The 14,036-nt window shown below is 56.2% G+C and overlaps 1 protein-coding gene across 1 annotated transcript in view; it reads left to right on the forward strand.

The window, feature by feature from the left end:
• GRM4 (glutamate metabotropic receptor 4) overlaps positions 1 to 13,972 on the forward strand; it is a 32,107-nt gene extending 18,135 nt beyond the window's left edge. Inside the window, exons 6-10 of the mRNA XM_085310592.1 lie at positions 2,339 to 2,539; positions 3,507 to 3,643; positions 4,044 to 4,979; positions 11,127 to 11,373; positions 13,700 to 13,972. Of these exons, the coding sequence (XP_085166718.1) occupies positions 2,339 to 2,539; positions 3,507 to 3,643; positions 4,044 to 4,979; positions 11,127 to 11,373; positions 13,700 to 13,749 (1,571 nt within the window). The 3' untranslated portion in view covers positions 13,750 to 13,972. The remainder of the gene's footprint in view (positions 1 to 2,338; positions 2,540 to 3,506; positions 3,644 to 4,043; positions 4,980 to 11,126; positions 11,374 to 13,699) is intronic.
• The last annotated feature ends 64 nt before the right edge of the window (positions 13,973 to 14,036 follow it).

Consider the following 14,036-nt stretch of genomic DNA (forward strand, 5'->3'; position numbering starts at 1 on the left):
CGGAGCGGTAACGTGGGCAGCGGCAAGAGGGGGCTTTTATTTGATTTTCCTTCTCTGGCTGCTGTTCCTTGTATCCTTTTTCGTCTCCGCTTTGTTGCTCTCTGGGCTCTTGCGGACGAGACGAGGCTGCTTTCTGTGTGGTGCTGGCTCTTTTCCAGCGCAGCGTGCTCCGGCCAGGCCAGCGGCGGAGGATTCGCGCCGTCCGCGTTTTGCGTGGGATGCCGAGGCTGGGTGGGAGCGGCAGCGGGAGCCGTGCGGTGGCTCAGCTCCCCTCTCTGCTCTGCTTTTGCAAGCAGCCTGCCGTCCAAACCAGCACCTCCGGTTTTCTTGGGAGGAAGGCAGCTGCTAAGCCTTCGTCGCAGAGAGCAGCCCTTTTGGGGAGGGGGCTGTCGGCTCGGGTCCCCGTGGCCCGGCCRGGCTCGCCCGCCGCGCTCGGCACCGGCTCCCGCCGAGAGCGCGGCGCCGGCAGCCGTTGGCGGCTCGCGCTGGGCGAGGGGTGGAGGCAGCGCCTGCGCGCCGGGGGCCCGCCAGCCCCTCGGCTCTCGGGAGAGCGGCGCGGTGAGTGGTTTTGATTAACTCCTGCCGAAAGCCGATGCCAGCGATGTGATTGGAATTGATGCTAATCCCTTCTCATCCGCTGCTTGAGAAGATAGCTGCGTCCGTGCTCTGAGGGGTGCCTGGGAAGGCTCGTCACGCACTTGAAAATTAATTATCAGCCCAGTCGAACGATGCACGACCCTGCTATTATAATCAGCAGGGTGACATCCCTTTTGYGGCCCTAATCTATTGAAGGTTTTGGAGAGACTTACTGTCTCCTTGTCTGGAACGTGCCAGCACCAGCCCTGGCTTTCCAATCCGTGCTGCCCCCGCTCTGGGCCAGTCTCATTCCCTCTTGGAAAAAGCAGCTGGGTCCTGGGGAAAGGAGCTGGACCGACAGCCCCGGGGCCTCCAGCTTATCTGCAGCAGCAGCGGTGCAGCCGGCTTGTGCCACTGTGCGGGGGCTGCAGCCGCTCGCGGCGGATGAGAGGGACCTTTGGGGGGAAAACTCATTCTTCGCAGCCTATATTAGCTCAGTGCTTTGCGTCTTGCTTGCTGGTACCGGTGCAGGCTCCAAAGTGCCCAGCTGGGCTTGCAGCAGTGCTGGGGGCATCTGCCTGTGCACCCTAAACTCCTCCTGGTGCCGGGGCACCGTGGAGCGGAGCTGGTACGTGGGAGCGTGGCYGGGCCGTCCCTGCGGGCTGGTGTAAGGTCTCTTACACCTCCTTTCTTTAATGGGTAATTATCCTGACAAGATAGAGAGGCTCGTCTGTGGGTTGAGAGATGAATGCGTGGAAAGGCCCGAAGTTGAGGGAGAAGATTAATGGCCCTTGTCAATAATGTGGAAGAAAGGATAACTTGACGGGTTTCGTGTGAGTAATCTCCACGCAGTCCAAAAGCAGTTTAATAACTTTGAAGGATGGGCTATAAATTTACCTCTTTGATATCATCTTTTCTTGTTGGTCACTTCACTATCAATTTGCTTTCGCATCTTGTCAGGCTGGCGTGTCCGTGCCGGGCACGTCTGGTTCTCCGTCCTGGTGCAGGGACTTCCGGGCACGCGGGTCGCGGGGACGCCTGCTGCTCCGGCCCCGCTCCCTGTGCGTGGGCTCGGTGCTTCCCGTGGTCACTTGGCCTTTTCCTGGGGAGTTTCTGAGCCTTTGGTGTATGGTGGAGATGGAGGAGAAAYCTCCCACCTGGGCTTCTCCCAGTGGAAGGAGAATGAGCTGTAATCAGTGCTTGCTTATGCATCCTAAATCCCTACCTGGAGTCAAGGAGCATTCTTGCACGATGGAGCCAGACTTCGTTTTGGACACCCTTGGCTGGCTCCCCGGGAGCCTCCTTCCCTCTGCCCGTGGCACTCTGACACAGCTTCGCTCCACGAGGGAGGCTTTCTTAGCTGTAATTAACAGCGTGCTACATTAATCGATGTCTTTCGCTAAATGATTAACATGTTTCCAGTTCCATTAAGAGTGGTTACGACAGGAAAGGCAGGYGGCTGTTGCTGGCGATTGGCAGCTCCGTGCGGGATCCTGGAGGCTGGGCTGGCTGGGGAGGCTGTATGGGGCTCTGGGGTCTGCGTGGGGGGAGGAAGAGGAGGGGAGGAGAGCGGAGAGGGAGGAAGGAAGCTTTAAGAACATGACGGCGGACATGCAGGGAGCGATGGATGTTGCCTAGATGGTCCCTTGACTTTGCTGATAGAGACTGATAGAGCGGGAGCTGCATCGGTGGGGTTGGCTGTGGCCAAAATATCCCCGCGGGGGCCAGAGTGATCGCAGCGCTGCCCGCGGTGTCCTTGCAGACCGAGAGCGCATCGGCCAGGACTCCTCGTACGAGCAGGAGGGCAAGGTTCAGTTCGTCATCGACGCCGTCTACGCCATGGGCCACGCGCTGCACAACATGCACAAGAGCCTGTGTCCCGGCAAGGTCGGTCTCTGCCCCAGGATGGACCCGGTGGACGGCGTGGAGCTGCTCAAATACATCCGCAACGTCAACTTCTCAGGTCTGTCCATCCCTGGGGTGGCACAGGTGCCGCTGGGCTGGGTGTCGCTGGCGAGATATTAGCATCGCTGCTTGGCAGGGGGCTTAAACGGGAGGCGTTTCCGCATGGCACCCACCATGTTCAGGAGCAGATGGACAGACAAGGAGGTCTGTGCTCCCCCATCCCCTGGGAGCCTTCAGAGAGCCCCACCGTGTGGCTCCGGCTGCCCGTGCCCACGCCGTGCCATGCCCCGTGCTCCGGGCTCTCCCCTTGCCGGCTCTTCCCAGGCTGTGTCCTCCTCACGCTGGGACCAGCAGAGGCCCCCGGCTGAATCACGCTGCTGTATCCTTGTCTGTCCTCAGATCTCTCCTGGAAACTCATCTTTTCCTCTATCTCTTTAATAAACATTTTCTGTCTTGTCCTCCTTATTGCTTCTATTTATCTCTTCTCTACGATCTCCTCTGCAATGTCTTTCTTATTTATTTTCCACTCTTGCTTGATTTTTCTCTCCTCTCCTTTTATTAGTGTTTATCTGTGCAGTTCACTTGATTTAACTCTAAAGCTGTTTTTTCCCTTTTTGGAAAGAAGTCGTAAAATGGCTGGTGTAAGAGCGCTGTGCTACGTACGCGGCATTGCCAGCGAGCTCTGCTTTGCTGGGAAGGAGGGATGTGCCAGCGTCCTTTGAAACTGGCTTTCCAGGAGCGAGAGACGCTGGGGCGAGGCAGGGAGGGAGCYGCTGGCCATGTGAACGCGCCGGCTGCGTTGGGCTCCTCGCTGGCCAGGCGCCGGCCTGTGGCTGTCGGCGGGCTCCTGCGGCGGCAGCGCGCTGCCCGTTGCAGTTACCCGCAGCCTGGAGCAATCCCACGTGCCGGGAGCTCCTGCCGGGGTGAGCCAGCACCCGCTGAGCCACAGACCCCTGCAGCTTTGGGGTTGGGTTTTCTCCACTTCTCCCCTCCCCACCCTGGGTGCTGAGCCTCCCATCTTGCAGGCATTGCTGGGACGCCGGTGACGTTTAACGAGAACGGCGATGCGCCTGGGCGTTACGACATCTACCAGTACCAGATCAGGAACGCCACAGCTGAGTACAAAGTCATCGGGCAATGGACCGACCACCTCCACCTGAAAGTAAGGCTCGGGGCTGCTTGGGCTCACGGCTGCACAGTCCCCGGCATGGGGACTGGCCCGTGCCTTTTCCAAGCTTCCCTGGCGTTTGGTTCCTCTGCTCCAGCATGAGAGAGAGGCCCAGCAGGGACCGACGAAGGGGGTACGTGGCCTCCCAAGCTCCTCTGGGAGCCTAGGAGCCTTTGGACWTGGCAGCCGAGGTCGGGGTGCCAGAGGGGAGGGTGGCCTTTGGGAACACGCTTGTGGTCCAGTCCACGGTACCACACTGCCAGCACGTGTGTCCATGTCCCACGGATGGCAGGGTCTGCTCYGGGCTTGGCCGTGCGTCTTTGCAGCCCTAACGAGGGAAGGGAAAGTGGAGCCTGYCGTGGGTGAGCAGAGCTTGTGCCATCTCGTCCCGCAGCTCGAGAGCATGCAGTGGCCGGGCGGTGGGCAGCAGCTCCCCAGCTCCATCTGCAGCCTGCCCTGCAAGCCGGGCGAGAGGAAGAAGCTGGTGAAGGGCATTCCCTGCTGCTGGCACTGCGAGCGCTGCGACGGCTACCAGTACCAGCTGGATGAGTTTCACTGCAAGCGCTGCCACTTCAACGAGCGGCCCAATGAGAACCACACCAGCTGCACGCCCATCCCCATCATCAAGCTGGAGTGGAGCTCGCCCTGGGCTGTGGTGCCTGTCTTCATTGCCATCATGGGCATCATAGCCACCCTCTTTGTGGTAGTCACTTTTGTGCGCTATAATGATACGCCCATCGTCAAGGCCTCGGGGCGGGAGCTCAGCTATGTCCTGCTGACAGGTATCTTCCTCTGCTATGCCACCACCTTCCTCATGATCGCTGAGCCCGACCTGAGCACTTGCTCCTTGCGACGCATCTTCCTGGGGCTTGGCATGAGCATCAGCTATGCTGCCCTGCTCACCAAGACCAACCGCATCTACCGCATCTTCGAGCAGGGTAAGAAGTCAGTGAGCGCCCCACGGTTCATCAGCCCTGCGTCCCAGCTGGTTATCACCTTCAGCCTCATCTCGCTGCAGCTCGTCGGCGTCTGCATCTGGTTTATTGTGGACCCATCCCACTCTGTCATTGATTACGAGGACCAGCGGACTACAAACCCCCACTTTGCCCGGGGCATCCTCAAATGTGACATTTCAGACCTCTCCCTTATCTGTTTGCTTGGGTACAGCATGCTTCTCATGGTCACCTGCACTGTGTATGCTATTAAGACCCGTGGGGTCCCAGAGACCTTTAATGAAGCCAAGCCCATTGGGTTCACCATGTACACTACTTGCATTGTGTGGTTAGCCTTCATCCCTATATTTTTTGGGACGTCACAGTCGGCGGAAAAGGTAAGGAGAAAGGGAGAGGTTTGGCTGGTGGCCCGGTGTCCTGAAAGGATGAGGGGCTGAGATGTCCTCAGCAAGGAGGGATGCTTCTCCATGCTCCTACTGGTTTGGAAATCATGGTGGGAAGGGTTGATTTCCAAACCTCTTGCTCTTCTGGGAAGCAGCATCCACTGTGACCATCCACTTTTTCCTTTCCATTGCTTTGAGTTCTTCCTCACTTTTTCCTTTTATTTTTTCTATTTCATTCCCCTCTCTTTCTCACTCTTATTTGCTTTATTTTTCCTTCCCTATTCTCCTGCTGGCCCTCTCCAGAGGACTGGTGGCAGTGGCAGCACAGATTGCTGCTGCTCCTGGTGTGGGCTGGGGGGAGGATCGGTCCGCAAGGCACCTGGAGACCATGCGGGCAGATCAGGGCCCCTGGTGTCATTTCTGTGTGGAGGGACCAAAGAAGGTGATTTCTGAGTGCTCTGTGGCTGGACCTCTCACCCCTGCTCTGCAGGGGAATGGGACCCCAAGCAGGCCCAGCTGGCTCCTTTCCTCTGGGCTAAGTCAGTGACARAAGTTGTAGACATGGAGATGCTCTCTGAATTCCCAGCTGGAAGGAGCTGCGGGCAGGAGAGAAGGAAAGGGAGGACGCAATCCCGGGGCACTCTCCCTCCTCGCTGGGGCACATTGCAGCTTGTGCCTCCTCACTTGATTACCGTTTTGCTGTGATTTTAACGAACACTTTTGTGTCTGGCAATGTGGCACCAATGACAAATTCCTCCACTTGGCTGCAGCAGGAAAGGGGACCTGATCCTGCAGTGGGGAACSGAGCGTCTCGGTCTCGCGTGGGAACCAGGACTTGCTGTGACTCCCACTGCGGCTCTGCACGTGGTGGAGACGAGGACAAGGCAATCCCGGGGGCAGCTCTGTGCAGTGAAGCAGCCTGTCTGCCTGCTGTTTTCCCCCTCCGCTGGCTGCCTGGGAGGCTGTCATACTCGGCGTGGAGGGGGGTCCTGGCTCAGGCGCCCCAGGAGTGGAGCCAGCCCAGATGAAGCTTGGTGCTCGAGTGCAAATGTGTGAGAAGAGAAAGGGAGGGGGGAATCTCATGAACGAGACCAAAATCCCCTTTGCCTGCCTGCCAAAAAGGGAATTGTATTTTTGTTAAATGTGAAGGGCTTGCGCCTGCCAGCACAGAGCTGCCTGTGACAAGTTGTTCTTGGTGGTGATTTTCCCTGGAAATCCCTGGCACCGAAGTCCCTGGGCTGATCGCCACCTGGATTCCCTCGCTGCACTCACTGGGGCTGGGGTGATTTCCCCCAAGTGTTTGTCCCTTGATGCTGAGCAGCTGAAGCCATGGATCTAACATCTAAGGTGAGAGGGCAGGAGGTGGCTCGCTGGGAAGGATCAGGAGGTCTTTTGCTGTAGATACCAGAGAAGTTTAATGTCCCTCCTGGAGAGCTATCTTTGCTCACAGCGTCAAACCATGAGGAGGCCAGCGGAGCCGAGGTCTCCACGTGCAGCTTGAATCTTGGTTCGACCAAAGAAGTCGCTACCGAGCCACCTGGCTCTGTGAGGATGTGCAAAGGAGTATTAGAGAAAATAAATGGAACCTTTTGCAGCATTACCATTTTGATGAGATGGCAGGGGAGATACTAACAAGAAAGCAGGCTTTTTAAGAAATTATTGCAAAACAAAAGCTCCCTTAAAGCCGCCTTAATGTGCTCAGCATACTGTGGGTAATAAAGATGGAAATGATAATGATTGTAGATTATGCGCAAGGTTGCTCACCTCTTCACTGCAGCTTGTCATGGGATAATTTAGGGCTGCCGAAAGCTGGCTGTCAAGTAGCAATTCGACAATAGGCTGCGCCTCACTTCGGGGGCTTGTAATGTGCAGGGCTTCTCTGTTATTAGGCTGCTAACAAGCTGATTAGAGGCAGAAAAAGTGATGTTCCCAACTCCCTTTGGACRCCGCTCTCTTCTCCAAGCCTGCTGCTGCTGTGGCATTCACCAAGCCATCTCAGGAGAGTTTTGCAGCCTTTAATCGCTGGGGATGGTCAGGCTGCCTCGGCCCCTGGACGTGCCACGGGGGGACGGACACGCTGAGCCGCTCCAGCCAAGCTGTCAGCAGCCGGCGTAAAGAAGACGGGTGTTTTCGGAGGGGCAGCCGGAGGAGTCGGGTGCTCCGTCTTCCTGCCTCATTGCTTTAGCGGCGGTTTTGCAGGTCTGGCTCGTAGCATGTCTCTTGGGATGAAACACGGGGGYGTTTGGGCTGGCACCACCTTGCAGCAACTCCGGTGGCACCCGGGATGCTCAGTGGCATGTCCGYGGGCAACTGCGGGAAGGGGTGGCCCGTTTTTCACTCACATTCCCGCCAGGATGTGGGCCGTGCTGGGCTCCGCAGAGGACACACATCTGGGGAAGGAAGGCTAGGAGGGTTTGCTGTCCTGTAGAGTATGTTGGGAGTTTTGCTCGCACCCTGTGGGTGCCGTGGTCTGGCTACACCAGGCTACGACTGGACCCAGCCAAGGCCTGTGGATGAGGCCTTACTGCTTCCTCCTGAAGGAATCGGATAAAAATCTCAATTTTTATTTTATTTTCCTTTATCTCGTGCCTACAACTTTGCATGGAGGTGGCATATTATTATAACAAGTCCCCCAAGCCCTTTCTCAAAAGAACTTCTTATCCCTGCCGATCCCCAGGGATTACGGAAATAGCAGTAACAGAGGATCTAAAGAAAGAGACAATTTCCTGTGCCGATAAGGCAGCAGCTGAACAGTGCTGTCATTGTCTGGTTCCCTGTTTATCACACTTGTGCTCAGAGAGGGGAAGGCATGAGAAGGAGGAACAACGGCCAGTGGTTTCCTCTGCAGGACTGAAGACGGGATGAACAGGTTCTCCCTTCCCCAGCACTCGCCGTGGTGCAAAATGCCGAACAGCTGGATGTAGAGAGGGGATTTGCAGGGTGCACGTCCAGCTCACGCTGCCCGCTGGCGGGCGCCCGTGCAGCCCTCGCTGTCCACCCTGGGCTCACCTCCGTTTCCCAGCACCCGACGAACCCGCTGGAGCTGCTACTGCGCAGTCAGTCGCTCGTTCAGCCTCCTGCCATGCCCGCGTTGCTGCTTGATTCCAATTAATGCTAAACCCCAGGACAGCTGCCYGTGCCATGGCTTTTGATGCTAATTTAGCGCTGGCAAAATGGCRAGTGAATTAAGAGCTGGCGCTGCTGCTTTGCAGTTGTCCTCCTGCGCRGGGGCCGCTGCCGTCGCTGCTGCCGAGCTCCTCTCTGCAGCCTCACCCGGAGCCTGGCGGGAAGGGCACAAGCTCCCGGTGCGGCGCTTCAGGGCTGTTAGAGGCTTCCTGGTTGCTCGGGAGCCCCGCTGAGCTCTTCTCAGAGCTCTTYTTGGGCAGTCCTGCTTCTTCCAGCTTGCTGCAAGTGTCTCGGGCTGGGCACGGTGCCATGGGGCAGGATGCGGTGGCTGGGGACTCCTCAGCCCCGGGCTGGGCACAGCGTTTGGGACTTGCGCTGTGTCATTTGGGAGCGTGAACGTGGCACTGTCATCCCGAGCTAGAAACAGGCTGGATTCCTTGGTTATGTGCATGAAGCAGCAGCTGCTGTTGAATTGGGGGCTGTAGCTTCTTTAAAAACCTGCAGCTCCCCGTTCCCATCTCAAATGGCTCTAAAGAAAGCTGAAGTATCATTAGCAGAGGAGCAAAGCGAGGTCCTGGATTGGAAACCAGATAAGAGAGTGAGAAAAAAAATTGTCCTAAACGGTCATTTTTTTCGATGTGCCGAAAGGTTAACTGCGGAGCACTTCAAGCACTTTGTGTTTCGACTCCTGGCTAAAAATATTTCTCTTTGAGCTGAAAAGGGTCCTTGCTGCACCTCAGTGCAAAGCTATTGAGATTGGTGCAGACTGCAGAAAATTGGGCTCTTTTCCCAGGGCCCTGATGAAGACAGGTGAATGCAGCCCGCACTGGGAGGTGGCTGGAGGGGAGTGCGTGCCTACATGCCAAGGTGCTGGCACTAGAGCTGGGTCTTAATTGAACCATGAAGATTGGTGGGGAGAGACCGAGGCCATGTGCTGGCACTTGGTGCAAGTCTTTGCTCGAGGCAAGGAAGAGCAGCAAACTTTCTCCAGGGGTGTTTGGATCTGGTGAATGGGTTGTTAGGGTGAAGGCAGTTGTGGTGGTCTCGTGAGACCTCTCAAAAATGCTGCACAGGTTAAAGGAGGGCTGAGAGACTGGGAGAGCCTGTGGCTGGTGCMAGCTGGGCTCACAACACAGGGAAGCCCCAGCGTGGGGATGGAGACCCAAGCTAGGTGTGCCAAGGAAGCAAGCATGGAAGCAGTAGTGTCTGTTCTCCAGCTCAGCTGCCCTCTCTCTTTGTGGTAATGCCTCCGAGTCTCAAATTATGGGTGGGAGTCACTGCAGAGGCAGGAGATATGGAAACTGCTGAATTGCAAAGTGAATCTCCTTTGACTGGCACCTGCAGAGTGCCCGGGAGGGCTGTGGATGGCGATACTGGGGAGTTAAAGTGTTGCTGGGATTCAGCAGGGACTGGACATGCAGTGGCCTTGCCCTGTAGAGGCCTCTGGGATGTCAGTGCTGGAGCTGAGCTGAGCTGAGCTGTGCCTGTCCCCAGGACAAGCATCGCCCTGGAGCCGGCATCCCAGGGCTGCTCCCTCGCTCCCTCGCTCTGGTCCTGGAGGTCTGTCTGGCCTGTTGTACCTAAGTTTGGAAAGTTTCAACCATAAAGAAGAGAGAAAAGAGCAGATATTCTGACATGGAGAAATGTTTTGACTTTTCTTTATGAAACAACGTTTTTATCTCTAAAATCTGCCTAATTGCTACAACCACCCTGCAGAGTGCAGACGAACCAAGTGAGGCCCTGAGAACCCTTGCCAGGCTGGAGATGTTCAWATTGCCTGAACCCAAGGCAACATTCTCTGCCTGTTGTTGCTCCCAGGGTGGAGAGCCATCTCCCTATGCCTTCTCCTGGGGCATCRAAACATCTGTGCTCAGCTTTTGTTCTTGGTCACCTTTTTTCCCCGTTGACATCAGAAAATGAGGCCCTCAACTTCAATGTGTGCAGCCAGGGCAGTGGGTCCTGGTCTTCTTCAAGCCATGAGCATTGGGCCTGCTTTCATCTCTGGCCAGGACATCGTGGCAGGTGTAAACCACTGCCCTGAGTCTCCACTTGCTCTCAGAGACCCTTGGCTGGGCCTGCCATCCTTGTTCAGTGCTAAATCTCATGTATGGAAACAGCTGCAGAAGAACACTGGGTGCAGTATTGTGGCTGAGCCATGGGATGAAGTTCAGAAACTGTCTTAACTTCCTAAAACCTTGTTAGCAACATGCAGAACAGTTCCTGCACCTGAGTGTAGCCAGAAAAACATCTGTGTGCAGGTTTGTCCAGGAAAGGCCCAACACTTGTGCCAAGGATGCTGGAGATGATGGTGGTAGGCAGAGAGCTGTGCTGAGATGCCCATGGAGTGGGGATGCTTACGGAGCAGGGATGCTGAGGTCGGGCTGGTAAGCTCCTCCACCCTGCACTGCTTTGGGCCGAGAGGTGGAGACAGGTGAAGAGAGGGGGGTCTCTTCACCATCCATGGGCACTTGATTGAGATGCCCCCAGCTTGCGAGAAGACTGCCAAATGCTTTCCATAGAAAAATGGATTATTCTACAGTCAGATTAATGGGCTTTCACTTTGCAAAACATCTGTCACAGTTAGTCCTGGACAGTGAGCGTGAAATTAGTTTTGACTGCAGAAAGGCGATGTCGGTGTGTAATATGTGACTTACATGACAACAGCCCAGGGAGCCAGCTGGGGAATGGGAATTACCTGTTGAAGGGAGCTGGGGGAGCACTGGGTGCGTGGGCCGGGCTGTGTGGTCGGGTTTCCCTGCCGTTCCCATCACCGTGGTGTCCGAGCTCTGACCTCTGGGGCTGCGGGTGCCACGTGTCAGTGCTCAAAGGTGCTGGGTGAGGAGAGAGGGAGCGCGCAGAGGGTGCCAGGGGCTCTTTTGCCATCTCCGCTGATGTTTTTAAGCTGCTGTGCTGGCAGGTCACTGCAAAAGCTTGTGTCAGGGCTGGGGTGGCAGCGGCTGCCGTGAATCCTGCAGAGTGATGGTGGGTCTGAATTCATGCCCTCGTGTCTTGCAGATGTACATCCAGACCACGACGCTCACCATCTCGGTGAGTCTGAGTGCCTCGGTGTCCCTGGGCATGCTCTACATGCCCAAGGTGTACATCATCCTCTTCCACCCGGAGCAGAACGTTCCCAAGCGCAAGCGGAGCCTCAAGGCGGTGGTGACAGCTGCCACCATGTCCAACAAGTTCTCTCAGAAAGGAGGTTTCCGCCCCAATGGAGAAGCCAAATCAGAGCTGTGCGAAAATCTGGAAACACAAGGTAAGGCAGCCCACCACAGGGTGGGGGGAGCTGATCCTGCTGTGGTACGGGGTCACTGTGCTGAGGAGCCCACAGCCCTCACTCACTGGTGGGACATTGCTGTGTGTCCTACAGCTGGATGCGCAAAGGCATCTCCATACCTGCACCAGGGATGTGCCAGGGGGCCAAATAAAGGCTCTTGTRGTGGCTCTCACTCCTTTCTGTTTGGTGTAGCGTCCTGAGCTGATTCCAGATTGCCCTGTTCATTAATTTATCCCTCCTCAAGAAACACCGTTTTCCATCACTGCAGCTACATGTGTGAGATGGGATGTGTCCTGCCTCCCTGTGATCCGCACCGCTCCTCGTGCTCTCGTCCCCTCTGCAAGCCTGTTTATTTTGTCCCATGGAAGCAGCTGTCAGCTGGCTGCCGTGGGAAATCTGCTGGAGACATGTCCCTGCTGCATGAGATGCCTGCTGGGGACACAGGGAAATCTGCTTAATTGCAACAAATACCACGAGAAGGCTCTTAATGTCAGACCACCCTAGGGATCAGCCAAGTCTCTCCTTGGATATTTCAAAGAGGTTTCCAGCAAGGGCAAGCCAGGCGGCTGCAGAGAGCTGCCCCCAGGATGGCTGTGATGGAGCTGATGGGGAAGCTAGGTGTTGGCTGTGTGTCTGTGTGGGCTCTTCCCTGGGGGGCCGGGCTGGAGCTAAGGCTGAGCATTGACGTCACTGGGATGGAGCCACCAGTCTCCGGTGGGAATTGAGGCCGCGTGGCCGTGCCTGGGGGCTTGGGAAAGCCAGGGAAAGTGAGTGAATGCCTATTTTACTTCTGGGTTTCCAAAAATAGAGCCTTGCAGGAGGAAGGAATGGTTGGAGCCAGTGCTGCTGGGGTGCTTTGAGAAGGGAAATCCCATTTGGGCTCTATCTGCAGAAAACTCCATAGAAATACAAATGTTTCCTGTGTGCCACCAACATTACTGGGTCTCAGCACCTGTGGGATTGAGACCAAACAACATTTACATGAAAAACCATGATATTGTTTCTAATCCAATGCTCRCTGTCTTTTCACTCAGAGCTATTTAATATTTCTTGGCACCTCGGTAGTAATCYAGAAATCAACCTCTCCCTGTACAACGGCTCTTGCTGGCTATAAGCTCTGCGTGCGACATCTCTCCGAAGGCAGGCTCGCTGCCTAACTGACTCTTTCCTTTGCCCATTTGCACCGCGAAGGGCAGCCGCCCAGGTAGACTSCCCTTGCTGCCCGTGCTGGAGGCAGCTTTCATCAACCGATATTGGAGATCCCTGTAGTCCGTGGCTTCTGCCCTAATTTGGGGCAGGTCATGGTTCTTCCATCTCATTTTGTCCATGCAAGAGATGCTACACGAAAGGCCCTGGGGCATCTATGGCTGCTCCCCAGCAGGAAAGGCTTGTGAGCGAGCACCTTGTCCGGGACCTGAACCAGAATCATTGCCATGCACTGGCTGCTGCGCTAAACATCCTTCCTCCCTGCGGCACTGATTTGTATGTGCCACACTGGGGACAGGACAGGGAGCTGATCACAGTATTGAAGCTGTGTGGGCAGGAGAGACRGTGGTGTTGTCAGTGCAGGACCCAGGGGCCGTTTGTCATTCTGTTGTTGGCAGGTAACGCATCTTTAAATACACAACAGAATAAATAATTTGTAGGGCTTTGATATGGGCAGATTGGCTATGAAAACACTGCAGCTAACAAATAGCTCTGTCAGCTCTAATTTCTTATGGCCTGTCTAATTGTTAGCTGGGAATAGCAGTCTGAAATCTTCAAYGAGGTTCATTTGTCAGCGAGGCACCAGGACGGAGGGAGAGCTGCAGGGTGTCCTCTAGGCTGTGGTACGTGGCTCTGCAGCATGGGGGGATCTCCGCAGAGCACCGTGCCCAGCCAAAGCACTGCTGCAAGCCAGGGCGTTGCAGGCAAGTGCCTGCACCCCTTCCTGCTCTGTGGCTGCTGCTAAAAGCCAGTGACGTGCAGCAGCCTTGGAGCCCAAAGGCAGCGGCGCAGCCTTGCAGGGAGCAGGAGGATTTATTGCTCTCCAGCGTTTCCCTGGCTCTGGGCCTCGCTGCCTCTGCCCTCGTGCATGCCTCGGACACGAGGTTTTGGAGCCGTTGCTTCCTCCTCGCCTTGTGTGCTCGGCCCCTTTCCCCAGAGCAGGTGCATCTGGGGAAGGTGGAAGGTGGCCCCAGGTTTGCACACGTGACCCTGACCCAGCCCCACGTCGCGTCCCCCAGTGCAGCASGTTCAGGGTCGCTGGACGGGAGCTGGAAGAGGAGGGTAATTACACGTGAGGTCTGTCTGTCTGTCTTTCCAGCACTGGCTACCAAACAGACTTACGTCAGCTATAGCAACCATGCGATTTAACTGCAGCGGTGGCAGCCGCCTGGCGCAGAGGGAGGCTGTGGGTGCCACGAAGCAGGAGGGAGCGGCGTGGCATCGCTCGTCATGGGACGCTGGAGGGGGGAGCTGGACAGGACGGGAAGGTGGCAGCGGGGTTGTTCCCTGGCCGGGCCATTGGGCAGAGCTCCTTGGGAAGATGGTGATTAACAGCAGCAAAAAATAAAAAAAAATAAAAAAAAATAAAAAACCACCGACCAACAGACCACCGTGACCATGCATGCCTCCCCACGGAGGAAGAGGAACAGTTGAGC

Source organism: Rhea americana, unplaced genomic scaffold, assembly GCF_003343005.1.
Source record: "Rhea americana isolate MKP2758 unplaced genomic scaffold, rheAme1 scaffold_321, whole genome shotgun sequence".
In the NCBI taxonomy this organism is placed as follows: domain Eukaryota; kingdom Metazoa; phylum Chordata; class Aves; order Rheiformes; family Rheidae; genus Rhea; species Rhea americana.